This window comes from Symsagittifera roscoffensis, chromosome 9 (assembly GCF_963678635.1).
Source record: "Symsagittifera roscoffensis chromosome 9, txSymRosc1.1, whole genome shotgun sequence".
NCBI classification, from domain to species: Eukaryota; Metazoa; Xenacoelomorpha; order Acoela; family Convolutidae; genus Symsagittifera; species Symsagittifera roscoffensis.
In genome coordinates this window covers 54,275,233-54,302,097 of record NC_087070.1, presented here as the reverse complement: position 1 = coordinate 54,302,097, position 26,865 = coordinate 54,275,233, and the positions used below count along the sequence as shown (strand labels likewise).

General features: G+C 37.8%; 3 protein-coding genes across 4 annotated transcripts in view; all 3 read right to left on the bottom strand.

The window, feature by feature from the left end:
- Nucleotides 1–362: 362 nt before the first annotated feature.
- On the bottom strand, nt 363–9,646 carry LOC134854094 (nmrA-like family domain-containing protein 1). The gene is made up of 2 exons (XM_063870199.1): nt 9,176–9,646; nt 363–1,803 (listed from the first exon to the last, which is right to left on the bottom strand). Exons 1-2 carry the CDS (start codon nt 9,181–9,183, stop codon nt 786–788), a joined length of 1,026 nt encoding a protein of 341 aa, XP_063726269.1. The 5' UTR covers nt 9,184–9,646; the 3' UTR covers nt 363–785.
- Nucleotides 9,647–13,460: 3,814 nt separating this feature from the next.
- On the bottom strand, nt 13,461–15,440 carry LOC134854036 (mannose-6-phosphate isomerase-like). The gene is made up of 2 exons (XM_063870100.1): nt 14,888–15,440; nt 13,461–14,560 (listed from the first exon to the last, which is right to left on the bottom strand). The coding sequence occupies exons 1-2, from the start codon at nt 15,058–15,060 to the stop codon at nt 13,582–13,584; spliced, it is 1,152 nt and encodes a 383-aa protein (XP_063726170.1). The 5' UTR covers nt 15,061–15,440; the 3' UTR covers nt 13,461–13,581.
- Nucleotides 15,441–21,429: 5,989 nt separating this feature from the next.
- Nucleotides 21,430–26,865, bottom strand: part of LOC134853851 (E3 ubiquitin ligase Rnf121-like) — a 355,568-nt gene continuing 350,132 nt past the window's right edge. For both annotated transcript variants that reach the window (XM_063869795.1, XM_063869794.1), the window contains exons 6-7: nt 24,890–25,023; nt 21,430–22,344 (exon numbers count right to left, since the gene is read on the bottom strand). In XM_063869795.1, the coding sequence (XP_063725865.1) occupies nt 22,122–22,344; nt 24,890–25,023 (357 nt within the window). In that variant the 3' untranslated portion in view covers nt 21,430–22,121. The remainder of the gene's footprint in view (nt 22,345–24,889; nt 25,024–26,865) is intronic.

Below are 26,865 nucleotides of genomic sequence, written 5' to 3'. Positions count from 1 at the left end.
TCACAAGGGTTACGTCAATTTATTTACCGTATAACTTAAATCAATTGAAGTCACTCTTCGTTTTAAATTAGCTTGCGTTACCTGATTTTGCGTCAAAAAACACGACTGAAGTTCAATGTTCCGTCTGTTGGCAAATCACATTTTCACTTTCATTTTTTCATAAGCTGTTGTGCGTAGCTGTAGCTAATAGATTATGCTCTTTAATTTTTATCACCAAATTGTATTGATTTAACTTTTTTTTGACAAATTGATGCTTTGGCTTTCCATTTTCAATTTTGTACGAATTACATTTTGGATAGTTCTGTGACTCGAAAAGACTTATTGAAGCTAAAAAGAAATCTAATAAAATATGTAGAGCCAAAGAAAATTTGTAGAGCTTGATCGCTTTTGTCTGTTTTTCTCTATTTCAGGTTTATAGTTTGTTTCGTTCCCTGTTGACGGAGTTAGTGTCAGAACTTTATTTACATTATCAATTAGATAGAAAAAAAATGTGGTATCTGAAGGATCATCGTATAAAAACATCCGAGACGCAAATAGTTCAATGATGAGCTGGTTCCGTAATATGTGGATTACCTGCCAAAAACCAACAGCAAAATAGGCTTACATCTGATTGTGTCAAACACTTTTTCTGCTTTAACAAAACGAACAGATATTCTGCTAATCCTAAATATGTGATTCCCTATCCGAATTGCATTAAAATTTTTAAAGGAACCAGTCTATCATTGAAGTACCTCGCCCGAAAAATTTAAATTCAATACAACTCAGTTTTCTTGTGACTGATAGGTTTAGTGCGTCAAATTAAAATGCAATGGCACTGCAAAAGATACGTCATCTGCAGATGTTTCTTTTGCATGATTGTGTATGATTCGGTCTTTATTGGCAGTGAGCCACTCTTTGAAAGACTTCAATTTTGGGTTCAAAGCTCGGGTGCCTTCTACTCGACGCACATCACAGACATTCTCTTCGAAGTCGTGGTAGAATTGAAACATGTTCGCCAGATCACCGAAAGGAAGTCCAAAATTCCGATACATGTCAAAAGGCACTGCTTTGTATGCCACAGTTTCACCAACTACCTTTGTCATTTCTGCTGCCATTTCCTCTCCAGTAAGATGCTCTCCCGCAACTCCAACGTAACTTCCAATATACTCGGTACCTCGCTTGAAAATTCCGTGAGCTGATCTTCCTATGTCTTCTGTAGAAATTGAAGCCAATTTCTTCTGTCCTAACGGCAAATTGAATACCAATTTTCCATCCGCTGTTCGTTGAGGACCCATCTTATAAGTGACGAGGTTTTCAAAGTAGAATGATGTAAGAAGATAAGTTGTGGGAACGCCCAGTTCCTTGAAAAAGCTGTCTGATTCGCCCTTTCCATCAAAATGGGGAACTTTGTAGTTTCCCATGAGAGTTGGCATGCGATCATCCTCAACCGGAACCCATTGCCTGGTGTCTTCTAGGGTTGACCAGATAACATGCTGCACATTCGCTTCTTTGGCGGCTTCGGCCATGTTTTTGGCTTGCTTCATTTCCCCCTCCGGAGAAAAGGTTTCGTAGTAATTGGTCACGCAAAACGCACCGTATGCGCCCTTAAACGCCTGAACTAAGCTTCCTTTGTCGTTCCAGTTTGCTTGAACAACTTCAGCTCCTTGAGACATTAGAGCCTTGGCTTTATCCGAAGAAGCATCTGAGGTTATGGCACGAACAGAAAATCCTGGATCTGGATTCTCGAGAATGTCTCGGACCAGCCCACTTCCTTGATTACCAGTAGCACCAATTACAGCTATAACCTTCTTCTCAGCCATTTGCCTATAAGCACTAATCACTTATGATACAAGGAAAAATTCAACAGATATTTGTAGTTTTCACTCTCATGATGATTTTTGATTTTTTGTCTTGTTTCAATTTTTCAAGAGGGCGATCACTGCATAAATTGCATAATTAGTGAATGATCCACCTTTCGTTTATTTTAAGGCCTCTTATATGCAATATCTTAAGCAAGATGCTTTTCAGTAATACTAGCGGGTAACGCACCTCCGGCGCTTCTAATGCTTAACAACGCATCAAAAACCGCATATATTGGAAATAAGATCTGCATCCTTTGAGTGTACTCTGACAGCAAGCAATTACAGGGTTGGTAATTTAAAATTTTGAGAAACATCAAATTTAAACTTTCTGAAAAATGTTTTTAGAACAAACCAGAAACAACGACATGTCTCAAAAACTATAAAACATTGAGCAGCCAAGTTTGGAATCAAGATTTCCAACCCATGAGAGTACTCTGAGAGCCCCCAACAACAGTGTTAAGTATTTCAACGTTAAAAATTTAAACATTTAGGTTTTTCTGTAAAATTTTTGAAAAAAGTAACAAAAAAAATTCGGGAACTAAGCGCATTATGGACGCAAGATTTGAAACACAGAACTCCTGAGAATTCTTGAATTCCAAGTATTCCTAATCATTAAAAAGAAATCATAAAAGACGTCATATCTCAAAAACTGCAAGGATTGAGCAGTCATGTTTTAAGGCAAGAGGTGCAAACCCTGAAAGTACCCTGACAGCATCCAACTACAGTTTTGAGAATTTTAACCTTTTGATTATGTTTTTAGTTTAAATGTTCTGAATTTTTGAAAAATCAAAAAATCGTCATATCTCGTGAACTAAAAGTATTGGGATGTTCAAAATTGGAGTCCACATTCGCAACCCCTGGGAGAACGCTGACAGCATCCCACTATTGGGATGCTAATTTCAAAACTGATGACATACATTTTTCATGTAAAAGCGGGCTTCGCTATCTCGTCATGTTCAAGATTTTTCAAAGTAAAATTTCTGTATGTTTAACGAAAAAAACTTTTCACGTTTTGCATCTTCTGAGAGTAGTCTCACAGTACTCTACTACAGCGTTGCAGGGAAGGCCGCTTATGCAAGGGGTATCCGCAATCCACGTGGACACTTTCGAGCAAGTGCAACCATCACCATGGCGCGACCATAGTGCAAATGGCCGCCCAGCAGACTCTCCGCAAGGAGACGAAGCCGGGCCCAATCCCCTCCTTCCAACAGGAAGAGAGGCGTTTACCCCGACCACGTTGCGCGGTTTTTGGGAGCGGAGCAGACTACGCCGGCATCTCTGCTCCGAATTCTACAAGATGCTTTTCAGTAATACTAGCGGGTAACGCACCTCCGGCGCTTCTAATGCTTAACAACGCATCAAAAACCGCATATATTGGAAATAAGATATGCATCCTTTGAGTGTACTCTGACAGCAAGCAATTACAGGGTTGGTAATTTAAAATTTTGAGAAACATCAAATTTAAACTTTCTGAAAAATGTTTTTAGAACAAACCAGAAACAACGACATGTCTCAAAAACTATAAAACATTGAGCAGCCAAGTTTGGAATCAAGATTTCCAACCCATGAGAGTACTCTGAGAGCCCCCAACAGCAGTGTTAAGTATTTCAATTTTAAAAATTTAAACATTTAGGTTTTTCTGAAAATTTTTGAAAAAAGTAACAAAAAGCGCCATATCTGGAAAACTACAAAGATTTGACAGTCATATTTGGAGGCAAGAGTCGCAACCCCTGAGAGTACTCTCACAGCCCCCAACTACAGGGTTGGAAATTTCAAAATTTGAATTGAAAAATAAAAGTTTTCTGAAAAGTTTTTGAAAAATCACAAAAAAGTCATATCTCGAAAACTACAAGGATTTAGGCAGTCATATTTGAAGGCTGGAATTTTTTATACCTTAAACTCATTGAACAATTTAAAAAAAAAACGTCACGATTCGGGAACTAAGCGCATTATGGACGCAAGATTTGAAACACAGAACTCCTGAGAATTCTTGAATTCCAAGTATTCCTAATCATTAAAAAGAAATCATAAAAGACGTCATATCTCAAAAACTGCAAGGATTGAGCAGTCATGTTTTAAGACAAGAGGTGCAAACCCTGAAAGTACCCTGACAGCATCCAACTACAGTTTTGAGAATTTTAACCTTTTGATTATGTTTTTAGTTTAAATGTTCTGAATTTTAGAAAAATCAAAAAATCGTCATATCTCGTGAACTAAAAGCATTGGGATGTTCAAAATTGGAGTCCACATTCGCAACCCCTGGGAGAACGCTGACAGCATCCCACTATTGGGATGCTAATTTCAAAACTGATGACATACATTTTTCATGTAAAAGCTATCTCGTCATGTTCAAGATTTTTCAAAGTAAAATTTCTGTATGTTTAACGAAAAAACTATGCACGTTTTGCATCTTCTGAGAGTAGTCTCACAGTACTCTACTACAGCGTTGCAGGGAAGGCCGCTTATGCAAGGGGTATCGGCAATCCACGTGGACACTTTCGAGCAAGTGCAACCATCACCATGGCGCGACCATAGTGCAAATGGCCGCCCAGCAGACTCTCCGCAAGGAGACGAAGCCGGGCCCAATCCCCTCCTTCCAACAGGAAGAGAGGCGTTTACCCCGACCACGTTGCGCGGTTTTTGGGAGCGGAGCAGACTACGCCGGCATCTCTGCTCCGAATTCTACTTATCCCCGCCGGCATTGAAGTGAACCCCGGCCCCAGAGTGAAATGCTGCACCTGCAATAAAACGATCAACAAACAAGGCAGCATCAAATGCGCAGGGTGCCACCAATACAGTCACATTCCCTGCACCCCGATGCGGTCTCCTAAAGACTGGACCCCTGGGTGGAACTGCAAAAACTGCACCCAGCCCGTGCCAACGCGGGCACCCGTGTATGAAGAGCCAACGAGAATGAATATTATGCAGGGGAACTGCAACGGCTTTGGGAACAAAGTCACGGAGCTGGCAGCCTACCTCCACTCCAAAGACGTGAAAATTGCTGCCCTGCAGAAGACAAAACTCGGGCCGAAGAGCAAATCCCCGAACTTTGGATCCCAGTATACGCTTATCCGTCAAGACAGATCAGGTGGGCGACAAGGTGGCGGGCTTGCGTTCCTGATCCACGGAAGCGTTCTATTCACCCGTGTTGAGCCCGCTAATGCCAACGACGGCACGATGGAAGCCATGGCCATCAAAGTGAAATTCAACAACTCAGACGTCAAACTCGTCAATTTCCACATCCCACCGAAAAGCAGCTGCCCTGACAACTACACCGCTTCTATCCAACCGCTCCTGCTCTCTCAGTGATTGTCCTTGGTGATGCGAATGCCCACGACGGATCCTGGGACTCAAGCATCGTGGACCCCAGAGGGACCTCTCTGGCGACAGAAATTGCCAACTCCAACTTCGGCGTCCTCAATACAGACTCCCCCACACGCCTCCCCAGCGACGCGCAGGCCACTTCTCCAGACATATCTCTGGCCTCCCATGAGCTCCTCACTTCTGCAAGCTGGCGGACCGAGACAACGCTGATCTCCGACCACACCTGCCGATCTTGATCGAGCTTCAAACATCCACAATCCTCCAAAAGGCTCCCAAAAGAACTTTCACCAACATCCTCAAAGCTGACTGGAAATCCTTCGAAGCCGAGGTGGAAGCAACCTTTTCTGGGAACCTTGGCGAGGAGGACGTTTACCAAGGGGAACTCCTGCTCCGCAAGGCCATTGTAGCAGCAGGCAAGCAACATCCCTTCTGGACGTCGGCCACTTGTCACTCCTCAGCTACCTGATGATGCCTCCAAGCTGATGAAACAGCGAGATGAAATCAGGTTGTCGAATCCCCAGTCACTCGAGATACCGATTCTGAACAACTGGATCCGGATGATGATCAGGCAATCGAACATCGAGAAATGGAGACAGTTTCTGGCCACCTTCGACCACCGCAACCACTCGACGCAGCTCTGGAAAGTGATCAAAGCCCTGGACAACAAGATTCAGAGTCGCAACAACCAGCCGATCAAATTCAGAAGAAAAGGAAAGAAGAAACGTACTCTGACGTCACCTCAGGACATAGCGAGCAAGTTCAACAAGCTGTTCACATCCACCAGTACCCACCAGACCTCCAAAGACTACCTCGCGATCACCAGAGCGATCCAAAAACGCTCCCTGTCAGACAGCCCGACATTCACTGCCTCCCAAGTCAGCCTAGCTATCAAGAAAGCGAATAGCTCCAAAGCAGCCGGCCCCGATGGCCACACTATGATCCATCTGAGCACCTAGGACCACGTGCTCTCCAGTTCCTCACAGAACTCTTCAACACGACGATGTCGAGGTCTCAGATACCAGCCATTTGGAAGACATCGATCATCTTGCCTCTTCTGAAGCCTGGCAAACCTGCAGATGAAAGTGCGTCCTACAGACCAATTTCCCTTCTTTGTCAGCTGCCAGCTGTCAAAATTCTAGAAAAGTGCCTCCTTCCCACCTTGAATGAACACATGAAGCTATCAAAGCACCAACGCGGATTCCGACCCAGACATTCAACTGTTACGGCCTTACACGAGTTGTCCACAGCCATCACCAACGGATTCAACCAACCTAAACCCGCCCACAGAACCATTCTGTTTGCGTTGGACTTGTCAAAAGCTTTTGACACCGTTTGTCACGCCACTCTGCTCGATCTCGTCAACAAAACGACACTGCCAGGAGCTGTGGTACGCTGGCTCTCGACCTATCTCCACGGACGTAAAGCCCGCACCCTGTTCAGAGATGTCCTGTCGAGCGCCCGCATCTTCAGAACGGGTGTGCCCCAAGGCTCTGTCATCGCGCCTGCGCTCTTCAATTTTTATGTATCTGACGTGCCAATTCCACCGACGTCACTTTTTCCTATTTCGTACGCGGATGACTTCACGATTATTGCAGTTGGTAACGACATTGCGCGCATGACGTATGACATCAACCGATACCTGGAGACCCTTTGTCGCTTCCTGGAGGAAAATCTCCAAATATCCACGTTAAAATGCTCAGTAACTCTGCACACCGAACACGAAAGAACACAAGTTAACACCCATGATCGTGATAAACAACCTGACCTTGGACCTTGTGAAGACGCCGAAGATCCTTGGTGTCACTTTTGACACAGCGTACACCTTCACACCGCACTGCAAGAACTCCGCAACTAAGGCCAAGGGTCGAGTCAACATCATGAAAGCGCTATCTGGGACCTCCTGGGGCCAAAGCAAGGAAACGCTCCTGATAACCTTCCAAGCCATCGTCAGACCGGTTCTAGAATACGCGGCACCAGTGTGGGCACCCACCATCGTGGACACCAACATCAACCGTCTCCAGACTGTCGAGAATTCCGCTCTTCGTATCGCCGCCGGATGCCATCTGATGTCACCGATCGAACACCTCCACAGTGAGAGCATGATCCTGCCCATCAGACGACACATCCGGATGCACACGGTGCAGATGCAGCTAGCGAATCATCTGAAAGACTACCCTGGGCAACGTCTGTTGAATGCCGCTACTCCCACCAGACGACAGATGAAGGCCACATTACACTCCAGATACGAGCGTTACATCTCAGCCCTCTCAGAAGACTCAGACGACGACATATTCGTGCCCACAAGATCTGTATCAGACGACAATTACAAAAGCTTGCTCAAACAGATCCACACAAATGAAGTAGAAGACAAGATCGCCAATTTCGAAGACTGCAATCTTGAACGCGCCAGTCCCGAATATAGACAAATCAGAGGAAAAACTGCCAAGAACGAAAAGGATGACAATATCCCAGCTCCGCTGTGGTTACAGCGTATTCCTAAACTCATATCAACCTAGAAAGGACCCGTCATCGTCAGAACTATGCCCCCTCTGCGATTCTACAAGCCACACGACGGCCCACCTATTCTCATGCCCTTCGACCCCTACATCTCTAACCACGATATCACTCTGGACGAGGCCCGTCGATGCGGCCGGTTTTCTGAAACTCCTAACAACTCACGACGACGTGGAACAGGATGAGCACCCCACGACCTGATGAAGGCAACAACAACAACAACAACAACAACAACAACAACAACAGCGTGGAGAATTTCAAATTTTGTAGAACTTCAAATTTAAATTTTCTAAAAATTCTTTTGCAAAACCATACGAAATGTCATATCTCAAAAAGTACAACGTTTTGAGCAGTCAAATTTGGAGGCAAGATTGCTTTCTGAAAATTTTCTGAAAAATCAAAAACGTCACATGGAAAACAACAAAGATTGATACAGTCATATTAGGAGGCAACGTTTGCAACTCCTGATACTGGCCAAAAAACCTCAATATAGAGATGGGAATTGATATTTTCTGAAGTTTTTTATATTTAAGTTCATTGAATATTTAAAAAAACAAACGTGACATCTCGGAAACCATGAGCATTTGAGCAATCGCAATTTGAAGCAAGATTTGCAACTTGACTCTCAGAGTACCTAACTACAACAAAGGGAGCTTCAAATTTTTTTGAACTTTTAAAATCTGAAAATCTTTTTATATCTAAGTTTTTTTGAAAAACATTGTAAAAAATCATAAAAAACGGTATATCTCGAAAACCATAAAAAATTGAGCAGTCATACTTGGACGCCGGGTTTGCAACCTTTGAATTTACCCCGACAGCCCCCACTTTTCGGTTGAGAAATTCAATTTTTGTTTAGTTTTTTATATCTAAGTTTTTGAAAAAAAAATCATATACACGTCATATCTCAAGAACTTTAAGATTTTCAGCAGTCACATTTGGAGGAAAGATTCGCAACCCTTGAGGGTACTCTGACAGCAGCCAATTGCAGGGTTCGAAATTTCAAATAATAATGAATTACTTTGTAATTTGGGTTTTCTGAAAATTTTTGAAAAAAAACTTTCACAACTCGTACATCAAAAGGATTTGGGCATTCATAATTGGAAGTCAAATTAGCAACCCCTGGAATAACCCTGACAACAATCCACTATTAGGTCGCTTATTTTAAACACGGTTTAATAAAACACTGAATTCAACTGAAAAATCAAAAAATATTAACCATTGCAATATACGATATAGCTTAAACTTGAAAAAATTCTTTCGTTAAGCATGCAAAAAATATTCGTTGAAAAATCTTTAACGTGGCGAGATAGTGAAGCCCGCATTCAAATAATTTATGGATTATAGATTATGTGCCCATGTTTGATCTTTATTCAGAAAAAACGCTTTGAAGCCTGTTTTATGTTAACAAGGAAACGAAAACAGCTGCACAGTAAATCATTTACTGTCACGCAGTGAAATTGAAGTTCGTAAGATAAACGTAAAACTTTAATAATTACCGAATCATGTAGGTAAGACTTCTGCTATGCTGCTAGCTTATCCTTACATAAAATACTAAAAATTGCATATCAAATAATTGCAGAAGAACTATACGTCAATTGGATTTGTTAGACGTAATCTGATGATCAATTACATAGATAAGATAATGGGTTTAAGAATAAGTTGAAGTTCATAACCAGATGAAACACTGACCCCATGTTCTTGGTACAATTCATGATTAGAGACAACATCTAGCTTCCAAGATTCCCCCGCAAGAGGCTGTGAAGAAAACATGATATACCTCATTCACAAAAAAGTTAGTTCTAACCCAAAACAGGCGAAAAGATTCATTAAAAACTTCAAAAACAGTCACGGATTTGAACTTTCATTTAAATGCCCGATTTATTTAAACTCGCTAATCGCAAGTGCAAAAAAAAGTAATTAAAAGTCTCCCGTCCAAATTGAATCTTGCAGTATTGGGCTTTTAATCATCTTCATCTTACCGAAGCTTAATTGATTTTAAACCACTTGCAAGCAGGCTTGAAACCAAATTATTAACCACCAAGAAAATGAAAAAAAAACATCGAAAGTCTGCATTTTAGGAATTTTTATCAATAGTTTTATCTTTTTGACAAACCTAACTGAAAATTTTAATTTTTGATTCTGTTTCAAATTATGTTAGTTTCAAAGGAAAAATCTCAAAACTAAAACTCAATTTTGCTACTAAACATCAATTTACATTTCATTCACCATTTTCACTTTTATTTTCCAAGAACGTAATTTGCCTTCCATATAGCAGATGCATAAAACACAACCTAGAACAAATCTAAAGTCAAATCGACCAGCATAAACAAATTGAGTAGGAACGAATTTTAAATCTTTCTTTTTCTGAAACAGATCATGGCATCAGAAAAGAAAACTTTTTGTTCCCGCCACTTTGACGCACGTGTCAAAAACATAACAGACAACAAAAGAAACTTACCAAAAAGTCAATTGCCAACTGAACAAACGACAAATCTCAACTACATCAATTAAAAATCAATTCCCAAAAAGACAATTTGAATTACTTTAGCAAATAGATCCAGTATTCATTCAGCTAAGTGCCCTTTTCTATGTTTCGGTTTTAATTCTTATGTCTCAGGTAGACAAGCATTTTGGGTAAAGAACGATACGTATACCATTATAAGAACTCTCAATCGCCCCCTCTCTATCATCTCCTGTGAGCTACTTCGGATTTGGTGCGATAACTGTCCCCCCACACGCCTCACTGTCCCCCTCTTAGTTCTCTTGTTACTCATTTATAAACTCATGTTGCCTTTAGAGAATTCGTACGGGACACTCTTCGTTCGTTAATACTTAAAAATCTTTTGAATAGAAAACTGTCAGTTTTGGTTTGTAATAAAAACGCATTTGCGGTCATAAGACAATTATTTATTTCGAACGAGAGGAAAAGCAACATATTTTGTTCCGAAAAAATGTGGGCCCGTCACATGCATGTACAATATGAAACAAAGATAGCCGGTTACTGTGCAAGTAGTAGATTTTTCTACTTGGTGTAGATTTTTCTGCGTGGTGTGATAAAATTGGTGTACATTTTTCTGCGTGGTGTGATGAAGGGATCTGATGTTCAACAATAAATTAGGCATATTCGAAAGTCATAGTAAAATAGGCCAATTCAAAAATTTAAAAAATATATTTCACTTCCTATTTTTTCTGCAGAACATTATTGAACATATCTGAAGTTTTTGGTTCCTAATATGGAGCTAAAAACTAAAAAAACTAATTTTACTTTCTTTAAGCTAATATTTTAGGCCTTAAATTAGGCATAATTAAGCTGATGTAAGCATGCTTGGTCGCTTAATTTGTTCAAAATGAGACGAAAAAAAAAAACAAAAATTTCAAACCGGTTTTTCTCGACCTAGTTTTGCGTGGAAAACAAAAAAAAACCTAAAAACACCCAAATACCAAGTTCATCCCCATTTTCAATGGTCGGAACAACAAACTTACCAACAACTCGCCGATTCTGATATGCATCAGTGTTAAAAAATTTCATATTTAAGTCGTCAAACGACGATGAAAAGAAACATTTTCATTGTGATTTCACACATTTCAAAAGTCTTGATAGCTTCATTTTCACTATAAGTCCGCTGATTTTAGCAAAAACCAAAATTTACCACAAAAATTCCCTTATTTTAAGCCCTACGTAATCAACTTGCCTATTCTGGTTCATCATTAAAAATGACATGAAAGCTTTAGTCAAATTTAGGAAAAATTGAGAGAAAATTTACAGCGGCGGCGAAACGGAGCTTCCAATCACATGCCATAGAAATTATAAAAACCAGCAGTGCTCGGACAAATTTTTTTTTTTCAAAGACTGCGAAGTAGTAGACAGAGAGGCACAACACAAGAGAAAAAAAATCGTAATGTCGAAAATATAGATCTATCATAATGAATAAAGCTAGTTTTGAGAATATGAAATAAGCATCGGAAGATAATTTACCAAGCGGTAACAAATACCTTGGCAGAAACCTTTTGAGTCGAAAAATAATCAACAAGATTTAAGACTTATGAAAAGCCACCCTCACTCTCAGAACACTCAAAAAACATTATTTGCTCGTCAAATGAAAGAATATGAAACAACTAAGCCGATATAATATAGCCCGAAACCTATGAAGCACAAAAACGAAAAAAAAATTGAAAAAATATTTAGACTAATAAGAAGTTATTAGGCCCCCTCGCCCTCAAAACATAGACACGCAAACACACACTTTGTTTCGCTCGGCGAAGGACGCAATGTGAGACCGATATAAAATAGGCCGAAACCTATCAAGCCGAAAAAAAGGGGAAAAACAAAAAAGCGATGAAAAAACTGTTGTCATGAAAAATTTGAAATATAATTTCTATTAAGCTGTTTAGCATTTTGTACAACCCAGGGGCGAGCATGAAAAATATGTTTCGATTGAAACGACTCGAAATTAGGTCACTAAGCCGATAAAGTATAGGCTGAAATCATTTGGGCAGAATAAAGTTTTAATCGAAAAAACAAAACCAATAAAAAAAAGAAATATATACGATGTCAAGGTGTAAAAAATTACAAAAAAGCAGCAGAGGTAAATCAAAAAATAAAAGTTAGTATAATATATAAATTAAAATTCAAATAAGCGATTTGGCTGGATGGTTAAAACAAAGCGGAAACTAAGCCGACAACGTAAACTGAAAGCGACAAAGTCGAAAACTCAACCAGTTTGAAAAAAATACCAAAGAGATATCATTAAAAAAATGTTAACTGCTAAATCATTGGATAAAAACTTATCAGGATGCACAGTGAGAGTGATAAACCAATGAGCACAAATCAGATTTTAAAAAAATTATGCAATCAGATAAATTCATGATTTACAACAATTTTTTTAGTGCAAAAGTAAAAGTTTCAGACGGAGCTCTTCCTTCCTGCCTTATGGCTGAGAGGAGAATGAAAACAAAGAAAAATTTAGAAAAATCGTCTTAAAACTGTATATCCGGATACTTTTTCAAGCATCTGCGAGACTTCTTGAAAATCCATTGCCTGAACTAGTGCAGGAAACATCAAACTGACTCTCAATTATCGTGAAATTAGCTTACAGTATTGGAAAAATCCGTGCTGGCGACTATACCGACAAAAAAAAGACCAACGATACTCCGACAATTTTTTTTTCAAGACGAAAATTTCAAGTTTGGAAAAAGAACAGGTACCGATCGGATTCGAACTCCAGTCTTTGTAGCGCCAGGCATGAAGTCACCCTCAGACCAAGCGTGTGGAAATTGCAATCACATCGTTAAGCTTTAAAAAGTTCCAATTTGACAGCGCTTGCTAATCATGAGCGTTAAAACTAGACAAAAATTGGTACTTTTTGCGAGGTAAGACTTTAAGTCTCAAAAACATTTGCATTGGAAAGCGAACTCGTCTTTCACGGCTTATTTTGAAAATCTCTCACAATTCACTAACTTACGTCACTTCTTTCTTCAGTAATTTAAAACAAACAAGACTGCTGGTACCAGGACAAAGCCCTGAATCTTCGGAGTGTCATTTACAGAGACGTCAGTGATTTGTCTGAGAAAAGCTCTACTTTTCAATTACTTTGTTGTGCAGTTGAACTTTTTTGGGAATAGTTAAAAAACCTTGGAGTAAAATTTAAGTAAATGCAAAACAAAATCATTTCATCAATTTACAGCTATTGCCACAGTTATTGTTAAGTTAGATGTTAATCTACATATTTTACAAATCAAATCATGAATAAATTCAATTAAGGAGTCTGATCGCAAACCCGAAACAAAAAGAGTAGCTATCGCTCTCTGAGTAATTTTTTTACTCCTAAACCAAAATTTATTCATGAAAATACAAACTACAAATTAGGATAAGAAATCATATTGCTTAGAATTTTTGTTGAAATTAGTATGCAATAAACACCAGTGAATTCTGATCATTCGATGCAATTGTGTAATCGTTTTGTGGGTACAAAAGCACAACCGCGCCACAGGATAACTCTTTTTGGTTATCCAAATGTTTAATCTCAATATCCCCTTCGACGACCAGTAGAATCCGAGTATACTTGTCGTGAGCTAACGCTTCCGAGTGACTTCTCGTGAGTTTCAAACACTGGACTGAAAACTCGTCAATAGAGGGCGGCAGATAAACTTTATTGAACTCAGTCACGCACTTCGGAACAACTCGGTAATCGACCTCAGTTGAAAACTTGTAGTTTGTGATTTCTTGCAAAGTTTTCACGTCGATAAGTTTCGGTGTCAAACCAGCGCGCACAACATTATCAGAAAGGGCCATACATTCTATGCAGTCTCCTTCTATATAGGCATGAGGTGTCAAGGCTTCGAGAAAAATTGCTTCTCCCGGTTTCATTTCGATATAGTTCAGAAAATACAAGCAAAGACATCCACGGTCGTAAGGGAAGAACTCGTGTAATTGTGTTAAAATTTCCTTATAAGGAAAATTTTCTGCCGCTAGCAAACTACTGACTAAGGCTTTGACCTTTTCCGCCTCAAGTTCCATAAGTTTTATAAACACTGCTTTTAAATCCATCTCGCTTTTCAGTACCAACAAGCCTAGATATTCCTGAGCGTTCGGGTTGGCAAGACTAATTGCACTTAGATTTTCATTGATATCTTTCAGACTTCTGAACCCACAAAGAGCTTTGAAAGGAGTCAAGGCAATTGCTATTTCTGGCTTGTGATTATCGTCTTTATAGATCTCTGGTTTGGCTTTGTGAAGAACTTTGGCCCATGCTTTGTCCGGGTGAATTTGGATGGACAGAGGTTGGCTGATAGAGAGAACTTTGAACAGATATTTGAGGTTACTCTCGCCTCCAAACTGTTTCTTGTTTTCATCCATGAAATCAATGATGCTGGTGCCACTTCTAAACTTCAACTTTATCACTTACAGTATTACACCATCTATGTGGAAGCCACAGCACATACATGATCACAATCAGTGAAACTTTCTTTTTCCAACATCTTTTTTTGAAATATGAACATGCGCACCAGAAAAGCACTGTTATTCAAAATCGACTGGCCTGCAAACTAGGACCATTTATCCACGAAAGAAACGACCAACAAGAGCTGGTCAGTACTTTGAAGAGAAACGCCTTTGTTCCCCTTGTTCAGGAACATGCATTTTTTCTGTTATTTTCTCTTTTTTACGGGATTTCCACGGTGATAAAAAACCGACTTCAAAATGAACTCACCCCAAAATTTGTGAAGGTTTGTTCGGATGTCCCCCCATCCACAGCTCTGCATAGGGTGCATGTGAGTCTATGCTGTCAATGTGACCCCCTTTGAGGGCTAACTTGGCCACCAAACTAGTTTCCCCCACCTTACCCCAATGGTAATTCTGCACTCCACATTTCAATTGCTCCATCTCACATTAAGTCCAAAATATTTCTAATCGCATCGAATGTTGAGATTAAAGAGCTCGAAATCGCTTCTCTCATTAGACTTCAAAAGATGTTTTTCTGTTCTTAGACAAACAACTGCGTAAATAAATTTAGTGAGATTCAAGGAGCTCAAAATCTTCTGTTTAGTTTCAGAAGATGGTTCCAGCTTCGCTTTCAAGTAAACTGATAAATCATGTATTTTTTAATCTATTACAAGAGGCTCCCTGAGACAGGTGCTATTGAAAATCACTCTCACGATGCAGTTCAGGATAACTTATCATAAATTGAACATTTCAACGAAATTGAATGACAAGTTCATCTCCCATCAGTTTCATTCATATTGCTTCATGTCAAGCATGAGTCAACATCTGAAGTTAAACACAAACTCTCAACTGGCTTTGAGGTAAAGAACGATTTGAATATCCAACAGTCATTAAAGCAGGCTGCTCTGTTTGACCAGGTTTTGATGTATCTTCAGATCTTTACCGTCGAAATACGTTACACAGATGTTCACAATAATTTAACTGAGGCGAAGCTGAGCTTCCCATCACTTGCGATACAAAAATGAATGAGTATGATTAAAATCAAATGAAAAAAAATAGAAAAACTGAAAAGAACCCAAAATGTGCGGAACAAACTGGAACTATCAAAAAATTAACAAGGAGCTTTCGGAATGCTCGAGAGACACCGAATTTTCAAATGAAAGTCCTTTCTGCGAAACTAAGCCGACAAAATTTAGCGAACAGACAGTAATCTAAACTAGCCAAAAACAGTTTGCAAAAAAGGGCTCGAATTGAATCGAACTCCCGGGCTTTTTCGTCTCAAGCATGGGTATTACAGTAACAAAGAAGAAAAAGAGTCCGGCTATGGGAACTGAGCTGACATACAAAAACAGACGGACAATGGTCCGAAAAAGCATAAAAACTCTTGTTTGCAAAAAAAATAGGTCCAGGCCGGATTCGAACTACAAGCTTTTACCGTCAAGCAGCTACGCCAGATGTTCGCTTGAATTAAAATTCATAATTACCAAGCGGTAGAGAAGCCGAAAATACCTCAGCAGAAACCCTTCTGCGGAAAAATTCTTTTCTAATAATATAACTTCAAGCCCCCTTTTCCCTCAGAACACACATAAACGCACACAAAAACTTTTTTCGGTCATCAAACGACGCAATAAGAGGCCACTAAGTCGATATAAAATAAGTCACAACCTATTGAACTCAAAAGACAAAAAAATTAAAGAAAATTTAACAAATCGAGTTGGCAAATTACAGCCAACCTAAAAAGCAAATTTCGATCAGTCGGGATATATAAAATGCTAGCCAGCTCAAAATTTTTCTGTTGTAACAGAAACGCTCAGTAGATGAATGAGTCTAGGAGATGAATCCTGTTAACAAAATTATTTGAGTGAAAAAATCTAGAACCCGATCGCAAGGGTAAACAAGATAAGATGATTAACACAGATTTGTTTAAGTTAGCAAAAACGGAACTACAAATTTCGGCAGACTTAGAAAAAGAGTTATTTTTTGGCGCTTGCTTGTCTGTCAAAATTGGTGTTGAAAGCACATATAGAAAAATTTAGACCAAAAATGAATGATTTTAAATAACAACAGGTGGGGTGATTTGGGTCGTCACGGGGCCAAATTCCTCATGGGGATTTCCCCTCCTTTTATATGATCCGCTGCAGTGTAAATATTAAAAAGTATCATTTTCAGTAACTTTTATAGAATTTAAATATATTCAGGTGGTTATAGCCGCCTAATTGCTGAGCTAGCTTATTAAACAGAGACAAATCGTGGAAAATGCTGCCAGGCCGAAGTTATGAGCAGCACATCTGTATTTGAGTCAGAAATACCCGGTCTACATGACCAAACCCCAATTTGTAACCTTTAAACTTTTGCTGCTTGATATTAGAGTTTGCCTTCCTTCTAAGGAAATGAACTGAACTAAAAAAGAAACCAATAGTCAAACCGCAATCAATTTTAAGCGAGAACAACGACTTTTCATGAAGAATATAAAAACATCATGACTTAAATAAATAACTTCCCAACTAATCAAATTTTGATCAAAAACAAGGATAACCGGCTTTTGTGCACTTAGAACAAAAAGTTCTGACCATCACGGTGAAATTTATTGAAAGTTTTTTTTTTCAAATCAAAGGAGTTTTTATGCGTGTTGTAAAGCTTCCAAAATTAGATTTTCTAAAGAAAAACTAAGTTTCATACTGAAGCGAATCGGAGATTCAAAACGCTTGCGACACAATCAAAACATTGCATTACAAGATATTAAACAGAAAAAAAAGAAGAGTCGATTGTTCTGATAATTTAAGCTAAAAAATGACTTACAAAAAGTAAATGAACAAAAATTTTATTGTTTTGTCGCGAAAGATGTTCATAAGCAGCCCTAAAACACAGTGAAAATCAATTATCGAGCGGCAGCAGTCGACAAAAATCGGTCGACTATCGCTACGCGGAAAACGAAACTATAGTCCCAAAATAAATTCAAACTGTGAAAATTATTTACACGTCAAAAATTTGTACGACCCATCCGTCCTGAAACACTCAAAGGGAAAAACTATCTTTCATTCGCTTTACTCGCCCGAGACTAAAACTCAACAAAGTCAAACGTGTTTTTCTCGATACACGGAATACTTTGTGAAACCAATAATCAAAAATTTGAAACAGGTTTTTCTCGACACTGATGAAAAAATTTGAATACTTTTTTTATGTCGTTTCGAAATTACGACTCAAAAGGCTTTAAGATGGTATATCACTTATTCCAGTCCAATGATTATTTATGGCGTCTGATTTTGCGTGGAAAACAAAAAAAAACTAAAAATTCCCAAATACTAAGTTCGTCGTCCCGTTTCACTGGTCGGAAACACATTGAGTAATGTCAAAAAATCTTTCCACTAGTCAAAACTTTAGACAAAGCACTTGTTCTAACCTTACCCTTCATAACACAAATTCACGTCAAGCGACAGCTATGGATCGAATGGCTATAAAGCTATCAAAACTTAACAACGAACCGCCAATTGAAAAATGACACCCAATAAGACGCCGCAAGCTTTTTAAGAGAATACATATTTCATTTGCAGCACAATCAAAAGTGAATCTGCATAAAACTTATCTATTATATATTTAAATGCGGGCTTCGCTAAATCGTATAATGCAATGGTTAATAAATTTTTTTCGAATTTCCAGCTTGATTTCAGCGATTCACCAAGTTTGAAATTAGCAACTGAATAGTGGGACGTTGTCAGGGTTCCTTCAGGAATAGCAAATTTGGCCTCAAACTTTGAACAAAATCCTTTCAGCTTACGAGATACGATTTGATTGTTGGAATTTTCAAAAAGTTTCAGATAACTTCGTTTTAAAAAATTTCAAACTTTCAAATTCCCAACCCTGTAGTCAGGTGCTGTGGAGAAACTCTCAAGGGTTGCAAATCTTGCTTGCAAAGATGACTGCTCAAATGCTTTTGTTTGCCAAGAAATGATACTTTTTCTAAATTTTTTCAAAGTTTTAAAACAAAAAACGAATTTGAATTAAACTTTTAAAAACTTGAAATTCCCAACCCTATAGTGAGGTACCCTCAGGGTACTTTCAGAGGGTGCAGACCTTGCTTCCAAGCTAGATCGCTCAAATCATTTTAGTTTCGGAGATACGCCGTTTTTATGCTTTTTTTAAGTTTTCAAAATTAAAAAAAACATCAGATATACAAAAACTTCACAAAGTTTGAAGTACTCAAAATTATACCGGTGCGCTCTCAACCTACTTTTAAGATGTGTATCAAATTTTCACATATTACTGCACAACGCCTTTTACTTTCTTGAGTGTTAAAATACTTAAAAAAAACTTGTCAAAGTTTGATATTGTCGACCCTTTGGTGGGGTGATGTCAGCTTAATACCATTGAATGCAAGTGCGGTTTCTCATCCTAATATTAATGCTCAAACTTTTAAAAATTGGCTTTTTTGCGATATTTCGAAATTTTTTCATTCAACTTGCAATCAAACTAAGAAAAAAGAGTCGGATATTTTAAAATTAATTACGAGGTTAATGAATCCCATTTATAAATTTGATGATTTTGCAAATGAAAATTTCAATTTTTTAAAAATAAATATGGAATGAGCAATAGTATGCTATCGGCCATTTTAGGGTTTCTTCGTTTATGAGCTAAAAATACGAAGATCTGAAACTCTGTAGTTTTGAGATTTGACTATTTTAGTTCAAATTTTGAAATCAAAAGCTATGTTCGATTCCCTCATCATTGTTGTGGTTGCATTCATTTCGTTATTATATTTTTATCGGCAACTTTCACGTTCACTCATCTGTTTGAACCACCTGAGGTGCGTTACAAGCTATTTGAATTTCAAATCGTTAGTCAAATCAATTAGTCAATAATCATTAGTAGTCACAATATGCTTACTGGGCATTCAGTTTCAATCCAGAATAACCAAAATTTATTCAAAACACCCGGAAAGACCACTGGCGTCAAAACGGAACCAACATCAGCTCTATAATCTTCCATATTCAAAAGTTTCGAGCCACACAAGGATAAATTTCAAACAAAAGCTGAAAAACTATTTTGCAATCTCATGCGAAAAGATTTGGTGCTCTTGCAACTTCAAAAACAATTTGAATGATACTTATTTTGAGCAAATGAAAATGAATACAGAAAATGAGCTGCGCTTCGCAAACACTAGCTAGGACACGACAAAAAGCAGCTCTAGAAAGTGCAATAAGAAAAAGTAGAAATAAGTCTCGAATTCGCAAAAAAAAAATCGGCTGCGGATTCGATCTACGGCAGACATTATGGGTCTCATGCACTAAACACTTAGCCACTGACGCTTAACAAATCAAAAACACTAGCCACAAATAAAGCAGAGAACAGATGCTATGGAATTTGCTATGCTACAGATCGTGCTAATAGCCAAAGAGCCGGTAAACAAGCGAACACTTTTAATGCGCACTTTTATTTGCAATTAAGATTAGAAAAAATAGAAAGTTCGTACTAATACACTTGCGCTTCGAAGCTCGCAAGTATAATAACCTAACAAAACAGCTTATAAATGTTAATTAATCAGCTGAAGGTAAGAGGTTCGGGGCACACTATGATCCGTACCCGTAGCTTGAGGATGAGGTTACATTACCCCGCCAAAAAATATAACCAACAGACAATTGGAAAAAGTCATGAACACAAGGAACCAAAAAATATTGATTCGTTTATTACAAAAACTTCTAAACAATTTATGATCGGAACATTATTTTGATAAAACTAACCCAATTTGAAAAGCAGAAGTTTTGATCCACTGCGAAATCTAAAAATTAAATCGAATTTTGAAGCTAGAAGTCGTGTACGTTTTTCCTTCCATTTTCACATTTTCAAAAACATACAGGGCAAAAATTCACTTCGATCAGATACACTTGATAACAAAATAAAACTATTGAAAAATCAACCCCATCGACTGTGCCATTTCTACTTTTGTGTACGGAGAGCGCAAGTTTCGCTTCATTGGTAAAGGCTTACGCACAAGGTTCCAAACGAAAACAAACGTCAAACTACTAAAATATAGAAAGAGCGTGAATAAAGTCTAAGACTCGAGACAAACAAATAAAAAACATCACAAGACCTAAAAGTATCACTTCGATCATTAACGTAGAGTTTTCGACAGATAAAACATAGCAAACAGACAGTTGGAAAATAGCCAACGGACTCAAGGAGAGCGCTAAAAGATTATTTTTTCTTTAAAAAAAAAATTTTCAATCTTCCTTAAAAATTATATCAGTTTAAAGCTTTTTTGGTTTCATGGATATTTTTTGATACATATTTTTGATGTGGTTAATCCAATTTGATAAAACTGGATTAATATAGAAAAATTTTACTCCGCTGGGAAGTGTAAAAAATTAGAAGCATGTTCTCGAAAAAAGTCATTGTTTGTATTGCGCAATTCGAACTCTAATTCATCGAGAGCGGAATCTGCCTTTTCGCAAACCAACTGGAATTGACCTTTAAAATATCAAGAGTGAAACCGCAAAAAATCAAAGTTGAGCGTGAACAAACAAACAAAATCAACACAACCTATACAGGTGTTTTGAATAAGTTCATGGACACTTAGAAGATTAATTTCATATTCTGCGACATGATAAAAATATGGTGCATAAGCCGAAATTAACATCTACTGGACGATTAAACTTTCGAAAATTCGACTAACTTCATTTCAAAACAATCAATGTCGTATTCGATAAGTCGGGCATGTGTAATATTAAGATAATCCACAGCAGACACCGGGACAGCAGAATGGACAATACTCTAACCTTCAAAACTTTCTTGGGCTCTGAAAATCATAATTTCAATTCTTTACTTTGGTAGGCAGTTTTAAGTACAATATAACAAATGAGCATTGACGAAAACAATAACATTGTAACACTGGTAATATAAACCCAAGTTTTACAAAAAAAAAAGAAATTTACGATAATATCATAAAAAGCGCCGCGCATAAAACCAAGCCAAACATATAACATCTGAAAACAGTATTTCATATAATTTCATTAAATAATAAATTTTCAAGCGGTATCTATTTTACAATAATAATTAAGATTCGGTAAAACAACAACCATAAATCGCTGAAGCACGTAGAGCGACAACTGGTAGAAAACTTACAGCTGGCATAACTTGGGCAAAAAGACAGTTGGCTATCTTCGGCTAACAAAAACTCAATACAAAATTCCGATGGCAATTTATTCGCTTGCTATCACATGATCGTTTGAATTACTACAATAACCGTTCCGAAATTTGTTGGGGTTTATTTATTATATGGAATGAAAAAAATAGAGGTCTAAAAATCTGAGGGCGAATTGACGTGCAATGAAACGAAAATGTAATACACCTGGCAATGAATGCATATTGGTGCTTCACAAATTAACTCCAACTGCCTTTTTGAGACTTACCAATGTTTTCATACCACTGGTTTATTAATAACAGAAAGGGCAGAATGCTTATTAAGGATCCCTTTTAACCCATGCTAATGACGTCCTGCAGCTCCTGCACTATTCCAGACCTAATGTCATATTGAGTCCCTGGACGAATAAAAGAATCAATGGTTGCCACGCTATCAGATATCGTATCCAGTCTAGGAACTGTCCGTACATTAAGTTCACTCGTTCCCAAGGGTGTTTCACCAAGTCTCTAGTGTTCACTTTCTCGTTGCAATAAGGACATGTTTCTTTTTTGCCGACGATGCACCAGCCACGTATGCAGAACTCATGGAACCTGAAACACGCAACTTCAAAAACTCTTTTTCGAATCAGGTTGCTTCCTTGCTAGTAGTTTACGGTCATATTTTCAATCGTTAAGTGCCATTCGTCATGATCGACACTTGGTCGCAGAGACAATTGGTAGCATTTCTTTATAAGAAGAGACTAATCATCACAGGGCAATTAGCAATAATAACTACATAAGTTATTCGAAATGAAATGATTTAGAGTTTAGTGGCTGTGGTAATAGATCTGAAACGTTTCGCTGAACTACTAAGAAAAGAATCCAGAAATTGTTTTGCGAAGAATCGTCGCCTACAACATATCAGCATACCATTTTTAACACACAGGCGGCGCAAAGCTTTGCACCACTTTTTGCCATACAAACATAACATAAAAAATTTTGGTTCATCTAGTTTTTTTTCAACATCTTTCAGAATTAGACATTTTTATCAACATCTTTTTTCGACTTAATTTTTTTATTTTTGTAGTATAAGTCGAAGACAAAAAAGATAAATGTTGAAAAAAAACTAGGTCAACCAAAAACTTCTCTCGATAAAAGATTACTAGGGGCTCAGCTGACGCTGGAGATGCGCGCATGATAATTTTTGAATTTTTTCAACTGATGTGGGATGAAATGCGTGATTTCCAAAAATTGGACTTGCCACAAAACCTTAGTTGTTTCTCTACTCAATTAAATTGAAGAGTGAAAACTTTTGAGATACTGAACACTTATCAAAGAAAATTTTTGTGTCAAAACAATTGGGCGTATACTATTATGCAGGTGAGCTTCACAAAACCCGTTTGATTGACCGAACTTATCTATAGTCTCAGATTTGGTTGGGTTTTTCTCCAGAAATATCAAAAAATTCCTATAAAACGACTAAAAAACACCTTGGTTGTTTCTACTAAAAGAGAGAAAATTTTTGAGATAACGGAAAACATGGAGTTGCCACCTTTTCTTACAAAATTATGGAGTCGCCACTTCAGCAGGAAAAATTCTGGCAACCGGTTCTTTCAATTTTACCCTTCATATCAGATTTCATAGCGTAGTTTTTAGGCAAAGTCAAGTTTCTAATGAACGGTTGAAGTTCAAAAACTTGGCATTCCGAAAACTATAGTTTTTTCTGCATAAAGTAGAACGTATCCGCTTGTTAAAAATGAATTTCTGCATTGAGCAACCTGAAAATTCGCATGGTAGCTTTGGAGAAAAGTCAAAAATTTTCTTAAAAATGGTCAAAATCGAAATTTTCACTTTCTCGAGGGCGATAACTTTTCGGATAAACAAATTGGGCGTGGCCGCAAAAACCTTTTGACTGATTTAAAGGCCATAAATTTTTTCCAAAAAAAATTGTGCGGAGCAAATCCAAAAACCTGCTGTTTCGATTGAACCCTTGATATCAGATTTGGCAAGATAGTTATCAAGAAAAGTAAAAACGTTTCAAAACGGTCAAAAATGTGACTTTGTCGAGCGCCATAAATTTTTGGACTAGAAATTTGAGCGTAGTCGCCTATGCAAAAGAGCTGCCGAGTACCCTTATTGGATTGAACCCAGTAGTTTTGGGGAAAAGTCAAAGATTCAAAAAATCAAACATTTGACTTCTTTTCCGAGGGTGATAAGCTTTTGTGTAAAAAAATCGGAAGATGACGCTTATGCAGAGGAACTTCATACTATCCGTAATCTCCATTGATCCCACAATTTCAGATTCGGGAGAGATGATTTTGAGAAAACGAAAAAAAATCCTAAAAATTGGTTCAAAGACTTTTTCGACGGTAAAGAAAAAAAACTAACGGAGTATGCAGGGGTAAAGTAAAAACTGAGTATGCAGGCACACAGGAGACTGGGCAGTCTTTCCACTGGTGGCCCTTTTTCGAAAAGCGATGGAGTTTTTGAGAAAAACTAAACTTCAAACAAAATCCAAAGCGTCTCAACAAATAATGATAAAACCCAATCCCATACACTTTCATAATACCTGTTTTTAGCAAACAAAAATTCTTAGAAAACATGCCAAGCAAAGCCATTGAATTTCAAAATAGCAACGGAGCCAAACTTACGAAGCGGAAACAAAGCCGACAATTTTTGAGCAGACACCAGTTGAGACGAATTTTTTTTAATAACAATATTTTCAAGTCCCCCTGAAAGTGCAATGAGCAACCCTCTCAACTACCTTGTTTCTAACTTATACCAAGAAAAAACAGTGATGTGGCACCTGAGCGGACAAACGAAAGTCCGACAATTCACGATTTACCGGAAAAAAAACGTTCAATTTTTTAAATACTGAAAAACACAAGGTCCTGCCGGGATACAAACTCCAGTGTTTAGGTTAAAATCCGCTTTACCTACTGGCCAAGGTGGAAGGAACCTGAAAGTTGGTAAGGTTCAATAATAAAGCAAGTTCAATTTCTTGTAAGAAAAGTTGTTTACGGGAAAAAGTATTGTTCCCGATTACAAGACACTTGCTCTACAAGTGTAATCCACACATCAAAATTTCTGCCTGATAAGAATTGTTGAGTTTAGAAAGATGGAGAAAAAAAATTTTCAAAGAGCGAACAGAACCAACTTGTGTCCACATGGTAGTTTCACAGTGTCCTCTATGACGCCCTCTTCGCCCAGAGGAACAAGGAGTCTATTGCCACATACTGCACACACGTCCTCGTCCAATCGCTTCCCAGGCAGAGAACTCCTCGTTTGGTACTAAAAAGACAATTACTTCTACTATTTCCTTAGCGTCCCGGACCGACCACTTTTTTGGGACGTCAGAAAATAAGAAAAAACTCCTCTAGTTCACAGAAAGTAAGACACTAGGCTCTAGTTTGCAGAAAATAAGGCAACTAAATAACATGATCAGTTGACCGGGGTGAGAAGCAATCAGACACCAGACAGATAACTCCTAGTTTGGCACTAAAAAGATATTAACTTCAGCCATTTCCTTGGCGCCTTAAAGCGTTATTATCTAGAAAACAAAAAACTCTAGTTTACAGAATATATAACAATCAAATGAAATGATCTACCGCGTTTCGGTAGAGGAACAAAAAATTTCGGAGGCAACAAAAAATATCAAACAAAAACTACCGAAAACTAGCCACGATTCCATAATTATAAAAATTGGCTTTCAAAGCCTATCAGTTGCAAAATTATCAACTGCTGAAAAACAGAAAAAACTGGAAGTCAAAATTACAGCCGAAAAACCTGGATGATGAAAAAATCATCAAGACTATTTGGCAATTCTCTCAGCATTATAAACCGTTGAAATACTCAATTCTTTGAAATGAACTGTAGATTGCAAAAAAAAACTAACGAAAAAGCCGAAAAATTTGAGGCAAAAACCTAACACAGTCAACAGAAGTTAGAAAAGTGCCAATGAAAAGGAAACCACAAAACTGATTGACATATTTGGAACGTTTTTCCACGAAAAAAAAACATCACCCTACAGCTCTATGAAATTCCAGAATCGTTTATTATTGTGGCCTTTTTCAAAAAAAACTTTCTCAATACCAATTGATTTTTTTTCACTCGATTTTCACTTTCAAAATTGGAGATCGTTGTTTGCCTGGGTAGTTTGCTTTTAGGAAGCTTGTTTGATAAAGAATACCGAGCAACGTAAATTAGTTCCTTCACCTCGCTCAATTTTTCTATTGCAGGAAAAGTACTATCCTAGACTGAAACTTAACTCCTGTCGAACAAAGCAGGTTTATCAAATGTAGGCTGAACATGCTCTATGTATACAAAACAGTTTAAAATTGAATTGACAATCTTTCAACCAAAATTACGATTAGGTTCAAATTGAAATTTTGAAAAAAAAAACAGTCCAGAAACTGAGCCGAAAAGAGGCAAAAAGCCGAAAACTTTGCGCTAAATTCTCAATATTTTAACGAAAATTTGAGATAAAAAAACCTTGAAATTTTCACCAACATTTTAATTGTGTGCATCAATTTGTCTTGAACTAATCTGAGGAACCGCGGATTTGCAACAATATAAAGTTCAAAACTTAAAAACATAGCTAAAATGAGTTGGAGAGGAGTCAACGAAGGCAAGGAAAGAGAAAAAATACTGACTTGTTTTTTGAATTTCGAATTCCCAAGAAAGGAATAGATGGCCTAAGAGCTTTTTGAAAATCATTAACAAATTATGCTTTTGAAAAAGATAACCCAATTTCAAGAAAAAAAACTGGATCAATAGATAATTTTTCAATACCGCAGGGATATTTTGAACATTAAAATCCACTCTCGACACTAGAAGTCGATCACGTTTTTCGTGACCATTGCCATTTAGCTGTTCGATAGTGGCGTTTGCCTTTCTTTCAACAAAGAAAAAGAACTGAAGGAAAAGTTCGATAGTGGAGTTTGGCTATCTTTTAACAAAAGAAATGCACTGAAATATGAATAAATCAAAGACCGCAAAAACTTTAAATTGAGCGTGAAAAACTTCTAGTTTTTTTCCCTGCTTTCCTGAAACAAAAGGAAAATCATCACGATCTCTAAAAGAGTCTCCACTACGTCATTGACTCATAAGAAGCCAGCTGATCAAATTCACAGG